Source organism: Engystomops pustulosus, unplaced genomic scaffold (genome assembly GCF_040894005.1).
Source record: "Engystomops pustulosus unplaced genomic scaffold, aEngPut4.maternal MAT_SCAFFOLD_355, whole genome shotgun sequence".
NCBI classification, from domain to species: Eukaryota; Metazoa; Chordata; class Amphibia; order Anura; family Leptodactylidae; genus Engystomops; species Engystomops pustulosus.
Genome location: NW_027285234.1, coordinates 55,256 through 82,765, shown reverse-complemented (window position 1 = coordinate 82,765; position 27,510 = coordinate 55,256). Strand labels below are relative to the sequence as shown.

The 27,510-nt window shown below is 57.8% G+C and overlaps 1 protein-coding gene across 1 annotated transcript; it reads right to left on the bottom strand.

The window, feature by feature from the left end:
- Positions 1-8,249: 8,249 nt before the first annotated feature.
- Positions 8,250-25,901, bottom strand: LOC140110979 (C2 domain-containing protein 5-like; the record flags this gene model as incomplete). Its single annotated transcript, XM_072132305.1, has 8 exons — positions 25,799-25,901; positions 19,601-19,710; positions 19,372-19,458; positions 19,119-19,290; positions 18,918-19,013; positions 17,215-17,370; positions 14,090-14,288; positions 8,250-8,455 (listed from the first exon to the last, which is right to left on the bottom strand). Coding segments are annotated over exons 2-8 (1,006 nt in total), but the record flags the coding sequence as incomplete, so codon positions are not given.
- Between the last annotated feature and the right edge of the window lie 1,609 nt (positions 25,902-27,510).

The following is a 27,510-nucleotide window of genomic DNA, read 5'->3' as shown; positions in this document are numbered from 1 at the left end:
GGCTCCTGCTACACATATACACTGGGGGGGGCTCCTGATACACATATACACTGGGGGGCCCCTGCTACACATATACACTGGGGGGGCTCCTGATACACATATACACTGGGGGGCTCCTGATACACATATACACTGGGGGGGGGGGGGGCTCCTGCTACACATATACACTGGGGGGGGGGGGGGGGCTCCTGCTACACATATACACTGGGGGGGCTCCTGCTACACATATATACTGGGGGGGGGGCTCCTGCTACACATATACACTGGGGGGGGGGGGGGGCTCCTGCTACACATATACACTGGGGGGGCTCCTGCTACACATATACACTGGGGGGGGGCTGCTACACATATACACTGGGGGGGGGGGGCTCCTGCTACACATATACACTGGGGGGGGGGGGCTCCTGCTACACATATACACTGGGGGGGCTCCTGCTACACATATACACTGGGGGGGGGCTCCTGCTACACATATACACTGGGGGATGGTCCCTGCTACACATATACACTGGGGGGGCTCCTGCTACACATATACACGGGGGGGGGCTCCTGCTACACATATACACTGGGGGGGCCCCTGCTACACATATACACTGGGGGGGGGGCTGCTACACATATACACTGGGGGGGGGGCCCTGCTACACATATACACTGGGGGGGGGGGGCTGCTACACATATACACTGGGGGGGGCTCCTGCTACACATATACACTGGGGGGGCTCCTGCTACACATATACACTGGGGGGCCCCTGCTACACATATACACTGGGGGGGCCCCTGCTACACATATACACTGGGGGGGCTCCTGCTACACATATACACTGGGGGGGGCTCCTGCTACACATATACACTGGGGGGGCTCCTGCTACACATATACACTGGGGGGGGCCCTGCTACACATATACACTGGAGGGGCTCCTGCTACACATATACACTGGGGGGGCCCCTGCTACACATATACACTGGGGGGGGGGCTCCTGCTACACATATACACTGGGGGGGGGGGCTCCTGCTACACATATACACTGGGGGGGGGGCTCCTGCTACACATATACACTGGGGGGGGGCTCCTGCTACACATATACACTGGGGGGGGGGCTCCTGCTACACATATACACTGGGGGGGGGGCTCCTGCTACACATATACACTGGGGGGGGCTCCTGCTACACATATACACTGGGGGGGGCTCCTGCTACACATATACACTGGGGGGGCTCCTGCTACACATATACACTGGAGGGGCTCCTGCTACACATATACACTGGGGGGGGGGCCTGCTACACATATACACTGGAGGGGCTCCTGCTACACATATACACTGGGGGGGCCCCTGCTACACATATACACTGGGGGGGGGGCCTGCTACACATATACACTGGAGGGGCTCCTGCTACACATATACACTGGGGGGGCTCCTGCTACACATATACACTGGGGGGGGGGCCTGCTACACATATACACTGGAGGGGCTCCTGCTACACATATACACTGGGGGGGGGGCCTGCTACACATATACACTGGAGGGGCTCCTGCTACACATATACACTGGGGGGGCTCCTGCTACACATATACACTGGGGGGGGGGCTCCTGCTACACATATACACTGGGGGGGGGCTCCTGCTACACATATACACTGGGGGGGGCTCCTGCTACACATATACACTGGGGGGGCTCCTGCTACACATATACACTGGGGGGGGGCTCCTGCTACACATATACACTGGGGGGGGCTCCTGCTACACATATACACTGGGGGGGCTCCTGCTACACATATACACTGGGGGGGCTCCTGCTACACATATACACTGGGGGGGGCCCTGCTACACATATACACTGGGGGGGCCCTGCTACACATATACACTAGGGGGGGGCTCCTGCTACACATATACACTGGGGGGCCCCTGCTACACATATACACTGGGGGGGCTCCTGCTACACATATACACTGGGGGGGCTCCTGCTACACATATACACAGGGGGGGCTCCTGCTACACATATACACTGGGGGGGGGGCCCTGCTACACATATACACTGGGGGGGGGGCTCCTGCTACACATATACACTGGGGGGGCTCCTGCTACACATATACACTGGGGGGGGGGGGGCTCCTGCTGCACATATACACTGGGGGGGCTCCTGCTACACATATACACTGGGGGGCTCCTGCTACACATATACACTGGGGGGGGGGCTCCTGCTACACATATACACTGGGGGGGCTCCTGCTACACATATACACTGGGGGGGCTCCTGCTACACATATACACTGGGGGGGCTCCTGATACACATATACACTGGGGGGGCTCCTGATACACATATACACTGGGGGGGGGGGCTCCTGCTACACATATACACTGGGGGGGCTCCTGCTACACATATACACTGGGGGGGCTCCTGCTACACATATACACTGGGGGGCTCCTGCTACACATATACACTGGGGGGGGGGCTCCTGCTACACATATACACTGGGGGGGCCCTGCTACACATATACACTGGGGGGGCTCCTGATACACATATACACTGGGGAGGCTCCTGCTACACATATACACTGGGGGGGGCTACTGCTACACATATACACTGGGGGGGGGCTGCTACACATATACACTGGGGGGGCTCCTGCTACACATATACACTGGGGGGGCTCCTGATACACATATACACTGGGGGGCTCCTGCTACACATATACACTGGGGGGGCTCCTGCTACACATATACACTGGGGGGGGGGCTCCTGCTACACATATACACTGGGGGGCTCCTGCTACACATATACACTGGGGGGGCTCCTGCTACACATATACACTGGGGGGGGCTCCTGCTACACATATACACTGGGGGGGGCTCCTGCTACACATATACACTGGGGGGGCTCCTGCTACACATATACACTGGGGGGGCTCCTGCTACACATATACACTGGGGGGCTCCTGCTACACATATACACTGGGGGGCTCCTGCTACACATATACACTGGGGGGGCTCCTGCTACACATATACACTGGGGGGGCTCCTGCTACACATATACACTGGGGGGGGGGGGGCTGCTACACATATACACTGGGGGGGCTCCTGCTACACATATACACTGGGGGGGCTCCTGCTACACATATACACTGGGGGGGGCTCCTGCTACACATATACACTGGGGGGGGCTCCTGCTACACATATACACTGGGGGGCCCTGCTACACATATACACTGGGGGGGGGGGCTGCTACACATATACACTGGGGGGGCTCCTGCTACACATATACACTGGGGGGGGCTCCTGCTACACATATACACTGGGGGGGCTCCTGCTACACATATACACTGGGGGGGGGCTCCTGCTGCACATATACACTGGGGGGGGGGGGGGCTCCTGCTACACATATACACTGGGGGGGGCTCCTGCTACACATATACACTGGGGGGGCTCCTGCTACACATATACACTGGGGGGGGGGGGCTCCTGCTGCACATATACACTGGGGGGGGGGGCTCCTGCTACACATATACACTGGGGGGGGGGGGCTGCTACACATATACACTGGGGGGGGCTCCTGCTACACATATACACTGGGGGGGGCTCCTGCTACACATATACACTGGGGGGCTCCTGCTACACATATACACTGGGGGGCTCCTGCTACACATATACACTGGGGGGCCCCTGCTACACATATACACTGGGGGGCCCCTGCTACACATATACACTGGGGGGGCTCCTGCTACACATATACACTGGGGGGGCTCCTGCTACACATATACACTGGGGGGGGCGGGCTCCTGCTACACATATACACTGGGGGGGGGGGGCTCCTGCTACACATATACACTGGGGGGCCCCTGCTACACATATACACTGGGGGGGCCCCTGCTACACATATACACTGGGGGGGCTCCTGCTACACATATACACTGGGGGGGCCCCTGCTACACATATACACTGGGGGGCCCCTGCTACACATATACACTGGGGGGGCTCCTGCTACACATATACACTGGGGGGGGCCCTGCTACACATATACACTGGGGGGGCTCCTGCTACACATATACACTGGGGGGGGGGCCCTGCTACACATATACACTGGGGGGGGCGGGCTCCTGCTACACATATACACTGGGGGGGGCCCTGCTACACATATACACTGGGGGGTCTCCTGCTACACATATACACTGGGGGGGGGGCTCCTGCTACACATATACACTGGGGGGGCTCCTGCTACACATATACACTGGGGGGGGGGCTCCTGCTACACATATACACTGGGGGGGGCTCCTGCTACACATATACACTGGGGGGCCCCTGCTACACATATACACTGGGGGGGCCCCTGCTACACATATACACTGGGGGGGCTCCTGCTACACATATACACTGGGGGGGCTCCTGCTACACATATACACTGGGGGGGCTCCTGCTACACATATACACTGGGGGGGGGGCTCCTGCTACACATATACACTGGGGGGGGCTCCTGCTACACATATACACTGGGGGGGCCCCTGCTACACATATACACTGGGGGGGGCTGCTACACATATACACTGGGGGGGCTCCTGCTACACATATACACTGGGGGGGCTCCTGCTACACATATACACTGGGGGGGCTCCTGCTACACATATACACTGGGGGGGGGCCCCTGCTACACATATACACTGGGGGGGGCTCCTGCTACACATATACACTGGGGGGGCTCCTGCTACACATATACACTGGGGGGGCTCCTGCTACACATATACACTGGGGGGGCTCCTGCTACACATATACACTGGGGGGGCTCCTGCTACACATATACACTGGGGGGGCTCCTGCTACACATATACACTGGGGGGGCTCCTGCTACACATATACACTGGGGGGCTCCTGCTACACATATACACTGGGGGGCTCCTGCTACACATATACACTGGGGGGGCTCCTGCTACACATATACACTGGGGGGCTCCTGCTACACATATACACTGGGGGGGGGGGGGCTCCTGCTACACATATACACTGGGGGGGGCCCTGCTACACATATACACTGGGGGGGGCTCCTGCTACACATATACACTGGGGGGGCCCTGCTACACATATACACTGGGGGGGCTCCTGCTACACATATACACTGGGGGGGGCTCCTGCTACACATATACACTGGGGGGGCCCCTGCTACACATATACACTGGGGGGGGGGGCTCCTGCTACACATATACACTGGGGGGGGCTCCTGATACACATATACACTGGGGGGGGCTCCTGATACACATATACACTGGGGGGGCTCCTGATACACATATACACTGGGGGGGGGGGCTCCTGCTACACATATACACTGGGGGGGGCTCCTGCTACACATATACACTGGGGGGGGCTCCTGATACACATATACACTGGGGGGCCCCTGCTACACATATACACTGGGGGGGCTCCTGATACACATATACACTGGGGGGCTCCTGATACACATATACACTGGGGGGGGGGGGGCTCCTGCTACACATATACACTGGGGGGGGGGGGGCTCCTGCTACACATATACACTGGGGGGGCTCCTGCTACACATATATACTGGGGGGGGGGCTCCTGCTACACATATACACTGGGGGGGGGGGGGGGGGCTCCTGCTACACATATACACTGGGGGGGCTCCTGCTACACATATACACTGGGGGGGGGCTGCTACACATATACACTGGGGGGGGGGGCTCCTGCTACACATATACACTGGGGGGGGGGGCTCCTGCTACACATATACACTGGGGGGGGGCTCCTGCTACACATATACACTGGGGGATGGTCCCTGCTACACATATACACTGGGGGGGCTCCTGCTACACATATACACTGGGGGGGCTCCTGCTACACATATACACTGGGGGGGGGGCTCCTGCTACACATATACACTGGGGGATGGTCCCTGCTACACATATACACTGGGGGGGCTCCTGCTACACATATACACTGGGGGGGCTCCTGCTACACATATACACTGGGGGGGCTCCTGCTACACATATACACGGGGGGGGGGCTCCTGCTACACATATACACTGGGGGGGCCCCTGCTACACATATACACTGGGGGGGGGGCTGCTACACATATACACTGGGGGGGGCCCTGCTACACATATACACTGGGGGGGGGGGGCTGCTACACATATACACTGGGGGGGGCTCCTGCTACACATATACACTGGGGGGGCTCCTGCTACACATATACACTGGGGGGCCCCTGCTACACATATACACTGGGGGGGCCCCTGCTACACATATACACTGGGGGGGCTCCTGCTACACATATACACTGGGGGGGGCTCCTGCTACACATATACACTGGGGGGGCTCCTGCTACACATATACACTGGGGGGGGCCCTGCTACACATATACACTGGAGGGGCTCCTGCTACACATATACACTGGGGGGGGCCCTGCTACACATATACACTGGGGGGGGGGCTCCTGCTACACATATACACTGGGGGGGGGGCTCCTGCTACACATATACACTGGGGGGGGGGGCTCCTGCTACACATATACACTGGGGGGGGGGGCTCCTGCTACACATATACACTGGGGGGGGGCTCCTGCTACACATATACACTGGGGGGGGCTCCTGCTACACATATACACTGGGGGGGCTCCTGCTACACATATACACTGGGGGGGGCTCCTGCTACACATATACACTGGAGGGGCTCCTGCTACACATATACACTGGGGGGGGGGCCTGCTACACATATACACTGGAGGGGCTCCTGCTACACATATACACTGGGGGGGCCCCTGCTACACATATACACTGGGGGGGGGGCTCCTGCTACACATATACACTGGGGGGGGGCTCCTGCTACACATATACACTGGGGGGGGCTCCTGCTACACATATACACTGGGGGGGCTCCTGCTACACATATACACTGGGGGGGCTCCTGCTACACATATACACTGGGGGGGGCCCTGCTACACATATACACTGGGGGGGCCCTGCTACACATATACACTAGGGGGGGGCTCCTGCTACACATATACACTGGGGGGGCCCCTGCTACACATATACACTGGGGGGGCTCCTGCTACACATATACACTGGGGGGGCTCCTGCTACACATATACACAGGGGGGGCTCCTGCTACACATATACACTGGGGGGGGGGGGGGCCCTGCTACACATATACACTGGGGGGGGGGCTCCTGCTACACATATACACTGGGGGGGCTCCTGCTACACATATACACTGGGGGGGGGGGGGCTCCTGCTGCACATATACACTGGGGGGGCTCCTGCTACACATATACACTGGGGGGGCTCCTGCTACACATATACACTGGGGGGGGGGGCTCCTGCTACACATATACACTGGGGGGGCTCCTGCTACACATATACACTGGGGGGGCTCCTGCTACACATATACACTGGGGGGGCTCCTGCTACACATATACACTGGGGGGGCTCCTGATACACATATACACTGGGGGGGCTCCTGATACACATATACACTGGGGGAGCCCCTGCTACACATATACACTGGGGGGGCTCCTCATACACATATACACTGGGGGGGGGGCTCCTGCTACACATATACACTGGGGGGGCTCCTGCTACACATATACACTGGGGGGGCTCCTGCTACACATATACACTGGGGGGGCTCCTGCTACACATATACACTGGGGGGGCTCCTGCTACACATATACACTGGGGGGGCTCCTGCTACACATATACACTGGGGGGGTTCCTGCTACACATATACACTGGGGGGGCCCTGCTACACATATATACTGGGGGGGCTCCTATACTAGATATACACGTGGGGCCGCTGTGATGTCATACCTGATGCTACAGACATATACTGGGGTCTTGTGATCTGTACTGAGCTGGGGCCATGGGGGGGGGGGGGGGGGGCTGGACCCCGCAGGGGCAATAACACTGATCCTGGAGACATCATCCTCACTACTTTATCAGCAATTGAGGACTAATAAAATAATAATAAATAATAAATAATAATAATAATAACAAGGCTGCATCCACACGACCGCAGGGGGGCGTATATACGGGCACACGCTTGCACACCTCCCCCATAGGCCGGTGATCTGGTGCTGCACACGTGTGACCCTGTACCGTACACGGGGGAAGGATAGGACGTGTCCCGTCCCTCCCCGTGTCATGGCACATGGCTATGGGGAGGGGTCACCCCTCCTCCCCTCCATGGCGGCGGCCGTACGTTCGTGTGAATGAGGCCTAATAATAACACAAGGAATGAATAAAATAAACCAAACTTAACATAAGAGAAAAGCTGCACATCAGCCACGGGCGAGGGGGCCACGTCTTACCAGTCTTGGGGGTCAGACTCAGATCTGTGTCTGATGAGGAGGACTGTCGGCTGTAGGACTTGGAAGGTGAAAAGGAATAGGTTTGGTTTTTCAGAGGGGTGGAGGGTCCGGATGAGTGAATATTGGGGACCAGCTCCTCACTGAAGGGGGTCCTGTCAGAAGAAGGGGAAGATATAGTAAGTCACCCCTGGAGTGGACCATACGGGGGTCTCCAGTACTGGGGGGTGACGACTCTCCCAGCGCCTCCTCCTGCCGCTCCTCCGGCCAGCGTCTGCCACCAACACGAAAAGAAGCAAAACCTAAAGCCGCAGCCACACACAAGGGGGCGCCCTATCCATGCATCAGCTACAACTACCCCCGGGTCACTTACCTGCCGCCCCCTCCACTCACCCAACACTTCAGACAAGCTGCATGGTCAGGCCTGTGATTAGCAGCTTGTAAGTGCAGCTCTGGATGTAACTGGAGTGGGGGTCAGTGGAGGGGGCTCTGTGCCCACCTATCCCTGTGCAATGGGGGGCAGCGGTCTCGTACCAGTGTAGATGAGAGTGGGGACAGACACAGAGAAGTTCTGGGTAAGTCGGGAGCCGGACGCAGTGTGAATGGGGCTGTTGTGAGTCGAGCGATATCCGTGACTCGGAGGCTGAACCAGCGGAGACCTGGGAGAAGCGGCAGCAGCACCAGGAAGAAGAGAGAACACGGCACAAGGGGGTTAGGAAGGAACGGCCCGAAAACTGGTTAGTGCAAGATCCCAACCTACAGGCAAAAACCAAGGAGAGACACAGGAGACACGAGACACCACAAACCTCACACAGGAGAGGGGCACTGCACAGCTGCACTCACTATTCTGCTGCTGGTGCAGTCACTGTGTACATACATGACATAACTTATCCTGTACTGATCCTGAGTTACATCTTGTATTATACCCCAGAGCTACACTCACTATTCTGCTGCTGGTGCAGTCACTGTGTACATACATGACATTACTTATCCTGTACTGATCCTGAGTTACATCCTGTATTATACCCCAGAGCTGCACTCACTATTCTGCTGCTGGTGCAGTCACTGTACATACATGACATTACTTATCCTGTACTGATCCTGAGTTACATCCTGTATTATACCCCAGAGCTGCACTCACTATTCTGCTGCTGGTGCAGTCACTGTGTACATACATGACATTACTTATCCTGTACTGATCCTGAGTTACATCCTGTATTATACCCCAGAGCTGCACTCACTATTCTGCTGCTGGTGCAGTCACTGTGTACATACATGACATTACTTATCCTGTACTGATCCTGAGTTACATCCTGTATTATACCCCAGAGCTGCACTCACTATTCTGCTGCTGGTGCAGTCACTGTGTACATACATGACATAACTTATCCTGTACTGATCCTGAGTTACATCCTGTATTATACCCCAGAGCTGCACTCACTATTCTGCTGCTGGTGCAGTCACTGTGTACATACATGACATAACTTATCCTGTACTGATCCTGAGTTACATCCTGTATTATACCCCAGAGCTGCACTCACTATTCTGCTGCTGGTGCAGTCACTGTGTACATACATGACATTACTTATCCTGTACTGATCCTGAGTTACATCCTGTATTACACCCCAGAGCTGCACTCACTATTCTGCTGCTGGTGCAGTCACTGTGTACATACATGACATTACTTATCCTGTACTGACCCTGAGTTACATCCTGTATTATACCCCAGAGCTGCACTCACTATTCTGCTGCTGGTGCAGTCACTGTGTACATACATGACATTACTTATCCTGTACTGATCCTGAGTTACATCCTGTATTATACTCCAGAGATGCACTCACTATTCTGCTGCTGGTGCAGTCACTGTGTACACACATGACATTACTTATCCTGTACTGATCCTGAGTTACATCCTGTATTATACTCCAGAGCTGCACTCACTATTCTGCTGCTGGTGCAGTCACTGTGTACATACATGACATAACTTATCCTGTACTGATCCTGAGTTACATCCTGTATTATACCCCAGAGCTGCACTCACTATTCTGCTGCTGGTGCAGTCACTGTGTACATACATGACATTACTTATCCTGTACTGATCCTGAGTTACATCCTGTATTATACCCCAGAGCTGCACTCACTATTCTGCTGCTGGTGCAGTCACTGTGTACATACATGACATTAGTTATCCTGTACTGATCCTGAGTTACATCCTGTATTATACCCCAGAGCTGCACTCACTATTCTGCTGCTGGTGCAGTCACTGTGTACATACATGACATTACTTATCCTGTACTGATCCTGAGTTACATCCTGTATTATACCCCAGAGCTGCACTCACTATTCTGCTGCTGGTGCAGTCACTGTGTACATACATGACATTACTTATCCTGTACTGATCCTGAGTTACATCCTGTATTATACTCCAGAGCTGCACTCACTATCTGCTGCTGGTGCAGTCACTGTGTACATACATGACATTACTTATCCTGTACTGATCCTGAGTTACATCCTGTATTATACCCCAGAGCTGCACTCACTATTCTGCTGCTGGTGCAGTCACTGTGTACATACATGACATTACTTATCCTGTACTGATCCTGAGTTACATCCTGTATTATACCCAAGAGCTGCACTCACTATTCTGCTGCTGGTGCAGTCACTGTGTACATACATGACATTACTTATCCTGTACTGATCCTGAGTTACATCCTGTATTATACCCCAGAGCTGCACTCACTATTCTGCTGCTGGTGCAGTCACTGTGTACATACATGACATTACTTATCCTGTACTGATCCTGAGTTACATCCTGTATTATACCCCAGAGCTGCACTCACTATTCTGCTGCTGGTGCAGTCACTGTGTACATACATGACATTACTTATCCTGTACTGATCCTGAGTTACATCCTGTATTATACTCCAGAGCTGCACTCACTATTCTGCTGCTGGTGCAGTCACTGTGTACATACATGACATTACTTATCCTGTACTGATCCTGAGTTACATCCTGTATTATACCCCAGAGCTGCGCTCACTATTCTGCTGCTGGTGCAGTCACTGTGTACATACATGACATTACTTATCCTGTACTGATCCTGAGTTACATCCTGTATTATACCTCAGAGCTGCACTCACTATACTGCTGCTGGAGCAGTCACTGTGTACATACATGACATTACTTATCCTGTACTGATCCTGAGTTACATCCTGTATTATACCCCAGAGCTGCACTCACTATTCTGCTGCTGGTGCAGTCACTGTGTACATACATGACATTACTTATCCTGTACTGATCCTGAGTTACATCCTGTATTATACCCCAGAGCTGCACTCACTATTCTGCTGCTGGTGCAGTCACTGTGTACATACATGTCATTACTTATCCTGTACTGATCCTGAGTTACATCCTGTATTATACCCCAGAGCTGCACTCACTATTCTGCTGCTGGTGCAGTCACTGTGTACATACATGACATTACTTATCCTGTACTGATCCTGAGTTACATCCTGTATTATACTCCAGAGCTGCACTCACTATTCTGCTGCTGGTGCAGTCACTGTGTACATACATGACATTACTTATCCTGTACTGATCCTGAGTTACATCCTGTATTATACCCCAGAGCTGCACTCACTATTCTGCTGCTGGTGCAGTCACTGTGTACATACATGACATTACTTATCCTGTACTGATCCTGAGTTACATCCTGTATTATACGCCAGAGCTGCACTCACTATTCTGCTGCTGGTGCAGTCACTGTGTACATACATGGCATTACTTATCCTGTACTGATCCTGAGTTACATCCTGTATTATACTCCAGAGCTGCACTCACTATTCTGCTGCTGGTGCAGTCACTGTGTACATACATGACATTACTTATCCTGTACTGATCGTGAGTTACATCCTGTATTATACCCCAGAGCTGCACTCACTATTCTGCTGCTGGTGCAGTCACTGTGTACATACATGACATTACTTATCCTGTACTGATCCTGAGTTACATCCTGTATTATACCCCAGAGCTGCACTCACTATTCTGCAGTCACTGTGTACATACATGACACTACTTATCCTGTACTGATCCTGAGTTACATCCTGTATTATACCCCAGAGCTGCACTCACTATGCTGCTGCTGGTGCAGTCACTGTGTACATACATGACATTACTTATCCTGTACTGATCCTGAGTTACATCCTATATTATACCCCAGAGCTGCACTCACTATTCTGCTGCCGGTGCAGTCACTGTGTACATACATGACATTACTTATCCTGTACTGATCCTGAGTTACATCCTGTATTATACCCCAGAGCTGCACTCACTATTCTGCTGCTGGTGCAGTCACTGTGTACATACATGACATTACTTATCCTGTACTGATCCTGAGTTACATCCTGTATTATACTCCAGAGCTGCACTCACTATTCTGCTGCTGGTGCAGTCACTGTGTACATACATGACATTACTTATCCTGTACTGATCCTGAGTTACATCCTGTATTATACTCCAGAGCTGCACTCACTATTCTGCTGCTGGTGCAGTCACTGTGTACATACATGACATTACTTATCCTGTACTGATCCTGAGTTACATCCTGTATTATACCCCAGAGCTGCACTCACTATTCTGCTGCTGGTGCAGTCACTGTGTACATACATGACATTACTTATCCTGTACTGATCCTGAGTTACATCCTGTATTATACCCCAGAGCTGCACTCACTATTCTGCTGCTGGTGCAGTCACAGTACATACATGACATTACTTATCCTGTACTGATCCTGAGTTACATCCTGTATTATACCTCAGAGCTGCACTCACTATACTGCTGCTGGAGCAGTCACTGTGTACATACATGACATTACTTATCCTGTACTGATCCTGAGTTACATCCTGTATTATACCCCAGAGCTGCACTCACTATTCTGCTGCTGGTGCAGTCACTGTGTACATACATGACATTACTTATCCTGTACTGATCCTGAGTTACATCCTGTATTATACCCCAGAGCTGCACTCACTATTCTGCTGCTGGGGCAGTCACTGTGTACATACATGACATTACTTATCCTGTACTGATCCTGAGTTACATCCTGTATTATACCCCAGAGCTGCACTCACTATTCTGCTGCTGGGGCAGTCACTGTGTACATACATGACATTACTTATCCTGTACTGATCCTGAGTTACATCCTGTATTATACCCCAGAGCTGCACTCACTATTCTGCTGCTGGTGCAGTCACTGTGTACATACATGACATTACTTATCCTGTACTGATCCTGAGTTACATCCTGTATTATACCCCAGAGCTGCACTCACTATTCTGCTGCTGGTGCAGTCACTGTGTACATACCTGACATTACTTATCCTGTACTGATCCTGAGTTACATCCTGTATTATACCCCAGAGCTGCACTCACTATTCTCCTGCTGGTGCAGTCACTGTGTACATACATGACATTACTTATCCTGTACTGATCCTGAGTTACATCCTGTATTATACCCCAGAGCTGCACTCACTATTCTGCTGCTGGTGCAGTCACTGTGTACATACATGGCATTACTTATCCTGTACTGATCCTGAGTTACATCCTGTATTATACCCCAGAGCTGCACTCACTATTCTGCTGCTGGTGCAGTCACTGTGTACATACATGACATTACTTATCCTGTACTGATCCTGAGTTACATCCTGTATTATACACCAGAGCTGCACTCACTATTCTGCTGGAGTATACACTTGCATCTCTGGGTGATGTGGCATTAGGACTTATACTTACTCCTTTAGCTCTTTACATGGGGAGTGGCAGGCCGGGGGGAAGGGGACGGTGTTGCTCAGTTTATCCAGAGTACAAGCAGTTCCGATGGCTCGGACCACCAGGCCGGACTCTCCCTCCAGATCGAAGCACTGCAGGTAGCCCACCACGGCGTTGCCCCTCATCTCCAGCACCTTCAGGCCGATCTTCCTCTGCAGCTCCCCTGGAAGGGGACACCATTACATCTGTGACCTGGATGCTGCCCCCTAGTGGTGACGTGTGTGATGCAGATTATATAACACAGACATACAGCCCCCCCCTTCCCTCCCTGACCTCTGACCTGTAAGGTTTATATTTCATAATCTTCAATTTCCAGTAGATTCGGGAGGATTGACCTTTGGATTATGACTCCAGCACAGTCACAACACAACAATCAGGTGACCTGCGATGTGGCTGCTAACTGAGAGCAATAGATAATGTGCCCTCTACACGAGGTGACACAAGAGGAGACTATGACCCGACCAGCGCTCAATCCCTGCCGAACCCTTATATCCCCCAGATGTCCCCCCGCACCCCCCCCATACCTGACATCACAGAGATCCCCCCGCACCCTCCCCCCATACCTGACATCACAGAGATCCCCCCGCACCCTCCCCCCATACCTGACATCACCGAGATCCCCCCGCACCCTCCCCCCATACCTGACATCACAGAGATCCCCCCCGCACCCTCCTCCCATACCTGACATCACAGAGATCCCCCCGCACCCTCCTCCCATACCTGACATCACAGAGATCCCCCGCACCCTCCTCCCATACCTGACATCAGAGAGATCCCCCCGCACCCTCCCCCCATACCTGACATCACAGAGATCCCCCCGCACCCTCCCCCCATACCTGACATCACAGAGATCCCCCCGCACCCTCCCCCCATACCTGACATCACAGAGATCCCCCCGCACCCTCCCCCCATACCTGACATCACAGAGATCCCCCCGCACCCTCCCCCCATACCTGACATCACAGAGATCCCCCCGCACCCTCCCCCCATACCTGACATCACAGAGATCCCCCGCACCCTCCCCCCATACCTGACATCACAGAGATCCCCCCGCACCCTCCCCCCATACCTGACATCACAGAGATCCCCCGGCACCCTCCCCCCATACCTGACATCACAGAGATCCCCCCGCACCCTCCCCCCATACCTGACATCACAGAGATCCCCCCGCACCCTCCCCCATACCTGACATCAGAGAGATCCCCCCGCACCCTCCCCCCATACCTGACATCAGAGAGATCCCCCCGCACCCTCCCCCCATACCTGACATCACAGAGATCCCCCCGCACCCCCCATACCTGACATCACAGAGATCCCCCCGCACCCTCCCCCCATACCTGACATCACAGAGATCCCCCCGCACCCTCCCCCCATACCTGACATCACAGAGATCCCCCGCACCCTCCTCCCATACCTGACATCACAGAGATCCCCCCGCACCCTCCCCCCATACCTGACATCACAGAGATCCCCCCGCACCCCCCCCCATACCTGACATCACAGAGATCCCCCCGCACCCTCCTCCCATACCTGACATCACAGAGATCCCCCCGCACCCTCCCCCCATACCTGACATCACAGAGATCCCCCCGCACCCTCCCCCCATACCTGACATCACAGAGATCCCCCCGCACCCTCCTCCCATACCTGACATCAGAGAGATCCCCCCGCACCCTCCCCCCATACCTGACATCACAGAGATCCCCCCGCACCCTCCCCCCATACCTGACATCACAGAGATCCCCCCGCACCCTCCCCCCATACCTGACATCAGAGAGATCCCCCCGCACCCTCCCCCCATACCTGACATCACAGAGATCCCCCCGCACCCTCCCCCCATACCTGACATCACAGAGATCCCCCCCGCACCCTCCTCCCATACCTGACATCACAGAGATCCCCCGCACCCTCCCCCCATACCTGACATCACAGAGATCCCCCCGCACCCTCCTCCCATACCTGACATCACAGAGATCCCCCGCACCCTCCCCCCATACCTGACATCACAGAGATCCCCCGCACCCTCCTCCCATACCTGACATCACAGAGATCCCCCCGCACCCTCCCCCCATACCTGACATCACAGAGATCCCCCCGCACCCTCCTCCCATACCTGACATCACAGAGATCCCCCCGCACCCTCCTCCCATACCTGACATCACAGAGATCCCCCCGCACCCTCCCCCCATACCTGACATCACAGAGATCCCCCCGCACCCTCCTCCCATACCTGACATCAGAGAGATCCCCCCGCACCCTCCCCCCATACCTGACATCACAGAGATCCCCCCGCACCCTCCCCCCATACCTGACATCACAGAGATCCCCCCGCACCCTCCCCCCATACCTGACATCACAGAGATCCCCCCGCACCCTCCCCCCATACCTGACATCAGAGAGATCCCCCCGCACCCTCCCCCCATACCTGACATCACAGAGATCCCCCCGCACCCTCCTCCCATACCTGACATCACAGAGATCCCCCCGCACCCTCCCCCCATACCTGACATCACAGAGATCCCCCCGCACCCTCCCCCCATACCTGACATCACAGAGATCCCCCCGCACCCTCCCCCCATACCTGACATCACAGAGATCCCCCCGCACCCTCCTCCCATACCTGACATCACAGAGATCCCCCCGCACCCTCCTCCCATACCTGACATCAGAGAGATCCCCCCGCACCCTCCCCCCATACCTGACATCACAGAGATCCCCCCGCACCCTCCCCCCATACCTGACATCACAGAGATCCCCCCGCACCCTCCCCCCATACCTGACATCAGAGAGATCCCCCCGCACCCTCCTCCCATACCTGACATCAGAGAGATCCCCCCGCACCCTCCCCCCATACCTGACATCAGAGAGATCCCCCCGCACCCTCCCCCCATACCTGACATCACAGAGATCCCCCCGCACCCTCCCCCCATACCTGACATCACAGAGATCCCCCCGCACCCTCCCCCCATACCTGACATCAGAGAGATCCCCCCCGCACCCTCCCCCCATACCTGACATCACAGAGATCCCCCCGCACCCTCCCCCCATACCTGACATCACAGAGATCCCCCCGCACCCTCCCCCCATACCTGACATCAGAGAGATTAGCCTTTGTCGTGCTTCATTGGAGGCTCTTGGGGTCCGGATTCTGTCGATCCACTGATATTCCGGATCCTCGTTCACCACCAGCTCCTCTACGAATCCATGGATGACAACCGCACGGTACGACTTAGGGATGGATGTGGCTGGAAGGGGCAATGTACTATCATGTGACTCCCGATTCACCCTCGCCCGACTCCCAGCCACCCTCACCCACCTCCCAGCCACCCTCATCCACCTCCCAGCCACCCTCATCCACCTCCCAGGCACGGCCCTCCTCCCAGCCACCCTCACCCACCTCCCAGGCACCCTCATCCACCTCCCAGCCACCCTCACCCACCTCCCAGCCACCCTCATCCACCTCCCAGCCACCCTCACCCTCCTCCCAGCCACCCTCATCCACCTCCCAGCCACCTTCACCCACCTCCCAGGCACGGCCCTCCTCCCAGCCACCCTCACCCACCTCCCAGCCACCCTCACCCACCTCCCAGCCACCCTCACCCTCCTCCCAGCCACCCTCACCCTCCTCCCAGCCACCCTCATCCACCTCCCAGGCACGGCCCTCCTCCCAGCCACCCTCATCCACCTCCCAGGCACGGCCCTCCTCCCAGCCACCCTCACCCACCTCCCAGCCACCCTCACCCACCTCCCAGCCACCCTCACCCTCCTCCCAGCCACCCTCACCCTCCTCCCAGCCACCCTCATCCACCTCCCAGGCACGGCCCTCCTCCCAGCCACCCTCACCCACCTCCCAGCCACCCTCACCCACCTCCCAGGCACGGCCCTCCTCCCAGCCACCCTCACCCACCTCCCAGGCACCCTCACCCACCTCCCAGGCACCCTCACCCACCTCCCAGCCACCCTCACCCACCTCCCAGCCACCCTCACCCACCTCCCAGCCACCCTCACCCACCTCCCAGCCACCCTCACCCACCTCCCAGCCACCCTCATCCACCTCCCAGGCACGGCCCTCCTCCCAGCCACCCTCACCCACCTCCCAGCCACCCTCACCCACCTCCCAGGCACCCTCACCCACCTCCCAGCCACCCTCACCCACCTCCCAGCCACCCTCACCCTCCTCCCAGCCACGGCCCTCCTCCCAGCCACCCTCACCCACCTCCCAGGCACCCTCACCCACCTCCCAGGCACGGCCCTCCTACCAGCCACCCTCACCCACCTCCCAGGCACCCTCACCCACCTCCCAGCCACCCTCACCCGCCTCCCAGGCACGGCCCTCCTCCCAGCCGCGGGGGCCGCCCTGGCCCGCCTCCCAGCCACCCTCGCCCTCCTCCCGGCCGCCATCGGCCACCTCCCAGCCGTGGGGGCTGCCATCGCCCACCTCCCAGCCTTGGGGGCTGCCATCGCCCACCTCTCAGCCACGGCCCGCCTCCCAGCCACCCTCGCCCTCCTCCTGGCCGCCATAGCCCACCTCCCAGCCGTGGGGGCTGCCATCGCCCACCTCCCAGCCGCGGGGGCCGCCATAGCCCACCTCCCAGCCGTGGGGGCTGCCATCGCCCACCTCCCAGCCGCTGAGGCCGCCATAGCCCACCTCCCAGCCGCTGAGGCCGCCATAGCCCACCTCCCAGCCGCTGAGGCCGCCATCGCCCACCTCCCAGCCACGGCCCACCTCCCAGCCGTGGGGGCCGCCATCGCCCACCTCCCAGCCGCCATCGCCCACCTCCCGGACACTTACTGCAGAAGAACTTGACCCCACAGGACGACTGCCGGAAGCGATTGAGGTCGTTGAAGAGATCGACCTTGACCACCACACTGATCTCTCCGCGGATCCCTGTATGAGGAGAGACAATGAGCCACCGCTGATAACCGCAGGCACTACACCCCCAGGGAGGAGACGGGGGCCACAAGATGTGACAGTGATGGGAGTAGGGAGTACCGTGTATGGTGTCATAGATGGGGAACCACCCTGAGATGACGGTGGCCGCCTCCGTGTACAGCAGCGGGTCAATGTCGATGTACACCTTCCCGATGGCGTCGTTGGCGCTGTACGTGTCGTGGTCCAGAACCGTGATCTGCAGTGGCTCATCCTGCAGATCCTCATCATCCACCTGCCAGGGAGAGGTCACAGAGGGGTTAACACCTGCAGGAACTCAGACACCCCCCTCCCAGGAGGGAAGGTAAAAGGTCACCTCAAACTTGAACCATTCCGAGTTCCACTGCGGGTTCAGAGACTTGGGGTACACGTCCGTCTTGAAGGTCGTGTTCGAAAATTTCACCTGTACAAAAAATAAACAAAAGACTTAATATTCTGTTCAGGGTCTTTGGAAAGCTGAGTGACAGCCCCATAGCCCTGACACATGGAGGCTGAGGCAGCAGAGCTCACACTCTACAGTGTGTGTGCACCGCAAGACATCTCACCTCCACAAAGGCGTCAGTCAGGTCACTGGCCCGATCCATCACCGGGAGGTGGCGCCCAGCCACGATCTTCACCTTCAGCTTCCCAGGCATGGCGAGGGTGGCGCGATGAGCTGCGGGAGAAGAAGAGAACCAGCGATGAGCTGCGGGAGGGAAAGAAAGAGGACCGGCGCCGAACTGCGGGAGGGGAAGAGAACGAGCGACGAGCTGCGGGAGGGGAAGAGGACCGGCGACGAGCTGCGGGAGGGGAAGAGAACGAGCGACGAGCTGCGGGAGGGGAAGAGGACCGGCGACGAGCTGCGGGAGGGGAAGAGGACCGGCGACGAGCTGCGGGAGGGGAAGAGGACCGGCGCCGAGCTGCGGGAGGGGAAGAGGACCGGCGCCGAACTGCGGGAGGGGAAGAGAACGAGCGACGAGCTGCGGGAGGGGAAGAGGACCGGCGCCGAGCTGCGGGAGGGGAAGAGGACCGGCGCCGAGCTGCGGGAGGGGAAGAGGACCGGCGCCGAGCTGCGGGAGGGGAAGAGGACCGGCGCCGAGCTGCGGGAAGGGAAGAGGACCGGCGCCGAGCTGCGGGAGGGGAAGAGGACCGGCGCCGAGCTGCGGGAGGGGAAGAGGACCGGCGCCGAGCTGCGGGAGGGGAAGAGGACCGGCGCCGAGCTGCGGGAGGGGAAGAGGACCGGCGCCGAGCTGCGGGAGGGGAAGAGGACCGGCGCCGAGCTGCGGGAGGGGAAGAGGACCGGCGCCGAGCTGCGGGAGGGGAAGAGGACCGGCGCCGAGCTGCGGGAGGGGAAGAGGACCGGCGCCGAGCTGCGGGAGGGGAAGAGGACCGGCGCCGAGCTGCGGGAGGGGAAGAGGACCGGCGCCGAGCTGCGGGAGGGGAAGAGGACCGGCGCCGAGCTGCGGGAGGGGAAGAGGACCGGCGCCGAGCTGCGGGAGGGGAAGAGGACCGGCGCCGAGCTGCGGGAGGGGAAGAGGACCGGCGCCGAGCTGCGGGAGGGGAAGAGGACCGGCGCCGAGCTGCGGGAGGGGAAGAGGACCGGCGCCGAGCTGCGGGAGGGGAAGAGGACCGGCGCCGAGCTGCGGGAGGGGAAGAGGACCGGCGCCGAGCTGCGGGAGGGGAAGAGGACCGGCGCCGAGCTGCGGGAGGGGAAGAGGACCGGCGCCGAGCTGCGGGAGGGGAAGAGGACCGGCGCCGAGCTGCGGGAGGGGAAGAGGACCGGCGCCGAGCTGCGGGAGGGGAAGAGGACCGGCGCCGAGCTGCGGGAGGGGAAGAGGACCGGCGCCGAGCTGCGGGAGGGGAAGAGGACCGGCGCCGAGCTGCGGGAGGGGAAGAGGACCGGCGCCGAGCTGCGGGAGGGGAAGAGGACCGGCGCCGAGCTGCGGGAGGGGAAGAGGACCGGCGCCGAGCTGCGGGAGGGGAAGAGGACCGGCGCCGAGCTGCGGGAGGGGAAGAGGACCGGCGCCGAGCTGCGGGAGGGGAAGAGGACCGGCGCCGAGCTGCGGGAGGGGAAGAGGACCGGCGCCGAGCTGCGGGAGGGGAAGAGGACGAGCGAGAGCGAGGAGCTGCAGGTGAGGATAGTCTGCAGGAGGGGGTGGGGCACAGGTGATATGACATTAGGGTGGTGATAATCTGCAGGAGAGGGCGGGGCACAGGTGATATGACATTAGGGTGGTGATGCGGGAGGGGAAGAGGACCGGCGCCGAGCTGCGGGAGGGGAAGAGGACCGGCGCAGAGCTGCGGGAGGGGAAGAGGACCAGCGACGAGCTGCGGGTGAGGAAGAGGACCAGCGACGAGCTGCGGGTGAGGAAGAGGACCAGCGCCGAGCTGCGGGAGGGGAAGAGGACCGGCGCCGAGCTGCGGGAGGGGAAGAGGACCGGCGCCGAGCTGCGGGAGGGGAAGAGGACCGGCGCCGAGCTGCGGGAGGGGAAGAGGACCGGCGCCGAGCTGCGGGAGGGGAAGAGGACCGGCGCCGAGCTGCGGGAGGGGAAGAGGATCGGCGACGAGCTGCGGGAGGGGAAGAGGACCGGCGACGAGCTGCGGGAGGGGAAGAGGACCGGCGCCGAGCTGCGGGAGGGGAAGAGGACCGGCGATGAGCTGCGGGAGGGGAAGAGGACCGGCGCCGAGCTGCGGGAGGTGAAGAGGACCGGCTCCGAGCTGCGGGAGGGGAAGAGGACCGGCTCCGAGCTGCGGGAGGGGAAGAGGACCGGCGCCGAGCTGCGGGAGGGGAAGAGGACCGGCGCCGAGCTGCGGGAGGGGAAGAGGACCGGCGCCGAGCTGCGGGAGGGGAAGAGGACCGGCGCCGAGCTGCGGGAGGGGAAGAGGACCGGCGACGAGCTGCGGGAGGGGAAGAGGACCAGCGACGAGCTGCGGGAGGGGAAGAGGACCGGCTCCGAGCTGCGGGAGGGGAAGAGGACCGGCGCCGAGCTGCGGGAGGGGAAGAGGACCGGCGACGAGCTGCGGGAGGGGAAGAGGACCGGCGACGAGCTGCGGGAGGGGAAGAGGACCGGCGACGAGCTGCGGGAGGGGAAGAGGACCGGCGACGAGCTGCGGGAGGGGAAGAGGACCAGCGACGAGCTGCGGGAGGGGAAGAGGACCGGCGACGAGCTGCGGGAGGGGAAGAGAACCAGCGACGAGCTGCGGGAGGGGAAGAGGACCGGCGACGAGCTGCGGGAGGGGAAGAGGACCGGCGACGAGCTGCGGGAGGGGAAGAGGACCGGCGACGAGCTGCGGGAGGGGAAGAGGACCGGCACCGAGCTGCGGGAGGGGAAGAGGACCGGCGCCGAGCTGCGGGAGGGGAAGAGGACCGGCGCCGAGCTGCGGGAGGGGAAGAGGACCGGCGCCGAGCTGCGGGAGGGGAAGAGGACCAGCGACGAGCTGCGGGAGGGGAAGAGGACCAGCGACGAGCTGCGAGAGGGGAAGAGGACCGGCGACGAGCTGGGGGAGAGGAAGAGGACCGGCGCCGAGCTGCGGGAGGGGAAGAGGACCGGCGCCGAGCTGCGGGAGGAGAAGAGGACCGGCGCCGAGCTGCGGGAGGGGAAGAGGACCGGCGCCGAGCTGCGGGAGGGGAAGAGGACCGGCGCCGAGCTGCGGGAGGGGAAGAGGACCGGCGACGAGCTGCGGGAGGGGAAGAGGACCAGCGACGAGCTGCGGGAGGGGAAGAGGACGAGCGACGAGCTGCGGGAGGGGAAGAGGACGAGCGACGAGCTGCGGGAGGGGAAGAGGACCGGCGCCGAGCTGCTGGAGGGGAAGAGGACCGGCGCCGAGCTGCGGGAGGGGAAGAGGACCGGCGCCGAGCTGCTGGAGGGGAAGAGGACGAGCGAGAGCGAGGAGCTGCGGGTGAGGATAGTCTGCAGGAGGGGCACAGGTGATATGACTTTAGGGTAGTGATAATCTGCAGGAGGGGGCGGGGCACAGGTGATATGACATTAGGGTGGTGATAATCTGCAGGAGGGGGCTGGGCACAGGTGATATGACATTAGGGCAGTGATAATCTGCAGGACGGGGCTGGGCACAGGTGATATGACATTAGGGTGGTGATAATCTGCAGGAGAGGGCGGGGCACAGGTGATATGACATTAGGGTGGTGATAGTCTGCAGGATGGGGCGGGGCACAGGTGATATGACATTAGGGTGATGATAATCTGCAGGAGGGGGCGGGGCACAGGTGATATGACATTAGGGTGGTGATAATCTGCAGGAGGGGGCGGGGGACAGGTGATATGACATTAGGGTGGTGATAGTCTGCAGGATGGGGCGGGGCACAGGTGATATGACATTAGGGTGATGATAATCTGCAGGAGGGGGCGGGGCACAGGTGATATGACATTAGGGCAGTGATAGTCTGCAGGAGGGGGCGGGGCACAGGTGATATGACATTAGGGCGGTGATAATCTGCAGGAGGGGGCGGGGCACAGGTGATATGACATTAGGGTGGTGATAATCTGCAGGAGATGGCGGGGCACAGGTGATATGACATTAGGGTGGTGATAATCTGCAGGAAGGGGCGGGGCACAGGTGATATGACATTAGGGCGGTGATAGTCTGCAGGAGGGGGCGGGGCACAGGTGATATGACATTAGGGCGGTGATAGTCTGCAGGAGGGGGCGGGGCACAGGTGATATGACATTAGGGTGGTGATAATCTGCAGGAGGGGGCGGGGCAGAGATGATATGACATTAGGGTGGTGATAATCTGCAGGAGGGGGCGGGGCACAGGTGATATGACATTAGGGCGGTGATAGTCTGCAGGAGGGGGCGGGGCACAGGTGATATGACATTAGGGCAGTGATAGTCTGCAGGAGGGGGCGGGGCACAGGTGATATGACATTAGGGTGGTGATAATCTGCAGGAGGGGGCGGGGCACAGGTGATATGACATTAGGGCAGTGATAGTCTGCAGGAGGGGGCGGGGAACAGGTGATATGACATTAGGGCAGTGATAGTCTGCAGGAGGGGGCGGGGCACAGGTGATATGACATTAGGGTGGTGATAATCTGCAGGATGGGGCGGGGCACAGGTGATATGACATTAGGGTGATGATAATCTGCAGGAGGGGGCGGGGCACAGGTGATATGACATTAGGGTGGTGATAATATGCAGGAGGGGGCGGGGCACAGGTGATATGACATTAGGGCAGTGATAGTCTGCAGGAGGGGGCGGGGCACAGGTGATATGACATTAGGGCAGTGATAATCTGCAGAAGGGGGCGGGGCACAGGTGATATGACATTAGGGCAGTGATAGTCTGCAGGAGGGGGCGGGGCACAGGTGATATGACATTAGGGCAGTGATAGTCTGCAGAAGGGGGCGGGGCACAGGTGATATGACATTAGGGCAGTGATAGTCTGCAGAAGGGGGCGGGGCACAGGTGATATGACATTAGGGCAGTGATAGTCTGCAGGAGGGGGCGGGGCACAGGTGATATGACATTAGGGCAGTGATAGTCTGCAGAAGGGGGCGGGGCACAGGTGATATGACATTAGGGCAGTGATAGTCTGCAGAAGGGGGCGGGGCACAGGTGATATGACATTAGGGCAGTGATAGTCTGCAGAAGGGGGCGGGGCACAGGTGATATGATATTAGGGCAGTGATAGTCTGCAGGAGGGGGCGGGGCACAGGTCATATGACATTAGGGCAGTGATAGTCTGCAGGAGGGGGCGGGGCACAGGTGATATGACATTAGGGCAGTGATAGTCTGCAGGAGGGGGCGGGGCACAGGTGATATGACATTAGGGCAGTGATAGTCTGCAAAAGGGGGCGGGGCACAGGTGATATGACATTAGGGCAGTGATAGTCTGCAGGAGGGGGCGGGGCACAGGTGATATGACATTAGGGTGGTGATAGTCTGCAGGAGGGGGCGGGGCACAGGTGATATGACATTAGGGTGGTGATAATCTGCAGGAGGGGGCGGGGCACAGGTGATATGACATTAGGGCAGTGATAGTCTGCAGGAGGGGGCGGGGCACAGGTGATATGACATTAGGGCAGTGATAATCTGCAGAAGGGGGCGGGGCACAGGTGATATGACATTAGGGCAGTGATAGTCTGCAGGAGGGGGCGGGGCACAGGTGATATGACATTAGGGCAGTGATAGTCTGCAGAAGGGGGCGGGGCACAGGTGATATGACATTAGGGCAGTGATAGTCTGCAGAAGGGGGCGGGGCACAGGTGATATGACATTAGGGCAGTGATAGTCTGCAGAAGGGGGCGGGGCACAGGTGATATGATATTAGGGCAGTGATAGTCTGCAGGAGGGGGCGGGGCACAGGTCATATGACATTAGGGCAGTGATAGTCTGCAGGAGGGGGCGGGGCACAGGTGATATGACATTAGGGCAGTGATAGTCTGCAGGAGGGGGCGGGGCACAGGTGATATGACATTAGGGCAGTGATAGTCTGCAAAAGGGGGCGGGGCACAGGTGATATGACATTAGGGCAGTGATAGTCTGCAGGAGGGGGCGGGGCACAGGTGATATGACATTAGGGCAGTGATAGTCTGCAAAAGGGGGCGGGGCACAGGTGATATGACATTAGGGCAGTGATAGTCTGCAGGAGGGGGCGGGGCACAGGTGATTAATACACCTGGATACATAGACGGCTCCTGCCCGCATGGACACTGCATGTATATATATATATAATCATTACGCTCCTCTCCTCCGGTACACGTTTATACAGGCAGAGTGCCGGGGAGGTCACATGACTCACGCTCTCCGGTGCTTGGGGCTCCCGGGTCCCTGCTCCAATGTTTCACTCACTACTTCCGCTTCCGGTCTGTCACGTGACGCTGAGGATGGAAAGCGGCGTGGGCCAAAAAGCCATCGCGTAGCCACTGAGCACTGCAGCGCGCGGGGGAGTGATGTCACAGTGATGTGTCCAGTGCCGGGCGCGAGAGAGAGGTCACTGTGTACATACATGACATTACTTATCCTGTACTGATCCTGAGTTACATCCTGTATTATACCCCAGAGCTGCACTCACTATTCTGCTGCTGGTGCAGTCACTGTGTATATACATGACATTACTTATCCTGTACTGATCCTGAGTTACATCCTGTATTATACCCCAGAGCTGCACTCACTATTCTGCTGCTGGTGCAGTCACTGTGTACATACATGACATTACTTATCCTGTACTGATCCTGAGTTACATCCTGTATTATACCCCAGAGCTGCACTCACTATTCTGCTGCTGGTGCAGTCACTGTGTACATACATGACATTACTTATCCTGTACTGATCCTGAGTTACATCCTGTATTATACACCAGAGCTGCACTCACTATTCTGCTACTGGTGCAGTCACTGTGTACATATATGACATTACTTATCCTGTACTGATCCTCCTGTATTATACCCCAGAGCTGCACTCACTATTCTGCTACTGGTGCAGTCACTGTGTACATACATGACATTACTTATCCTGTACTGATCCTGAGTTACATCCTGTATTATACTCCAGAGCTGCACTCACTATTCTGCTGCTGGTGCAGTCACTGTGTACATACATGACATTACTTATCCTTTACTGATCCTGAGTTACATCCTGTATTATACTCCAGAGCTGCACTCACTATTCTGCTGCTGGTGCAGTCACTGTGTACATACATGACATTACTTATCCTGTACTGATCCTGAGTTACATCCTGTATTATACTCCAGAGCTGCACTCACTATTCTGCTGCTGGTGCAGTCACTGTGTACATACATGACATTACTTATCCTGTAGTTGCTTCTCTTATCAGCAGGTCACAATCTGGTAATCACATGTCCTGTAGAAATGCAGAGATGATACAATGTTTCTGCTTTGTATTTAATGTATATATGACATGTTTGGATTCATAACATTCGCAGTCACGCACACCCTCAGGAGCTGCAGCTCCTCTGTACCCTGCGGCCTGTGCGATGTGATGTAGAGACGGCGCCTGTATGGGGGGGGGGGGGGGGGGCTGGTGACAGGAGGTGTCAGCGCTTCTAATCTCTGTGTAGACAGTGTCACTTGTTGTAGAAGGCGGCCGCTCTATTTACTTTTACTAGGAAAATTAAGTGTCACTGTAGGCAAAGCAGCCATGCCGGGATGAGGGAGCCGGCGTTCATTATAGTGATAGTAATCATACCTCCCCGAGAGCAGGACAGAGGAGGAGGAGGACAGAGGGGTCTGGAGGAGGAGGACAGAGGAGGAGGAGGACAGAGGGGTCTGTAGGAGGAGGAGGAGTATAGAGGAGTCTGGAGGAGGAGGACAGAGGGGTCTGGAGGATGAGGACAGAGGGGTCTGGAGGATGAGGACAGAGGGGTCTGGAGGATGAGGACAGAGGGGTCTGGAGGAGGAGGACAGAGGAGTCTGGAGGAGGAGGAGGAGGACAGAGGAGTCTGGAGGAGGAGGACAAAGGGGTCTGGAGGAGGAGGACAGAGGAGTCTGGAG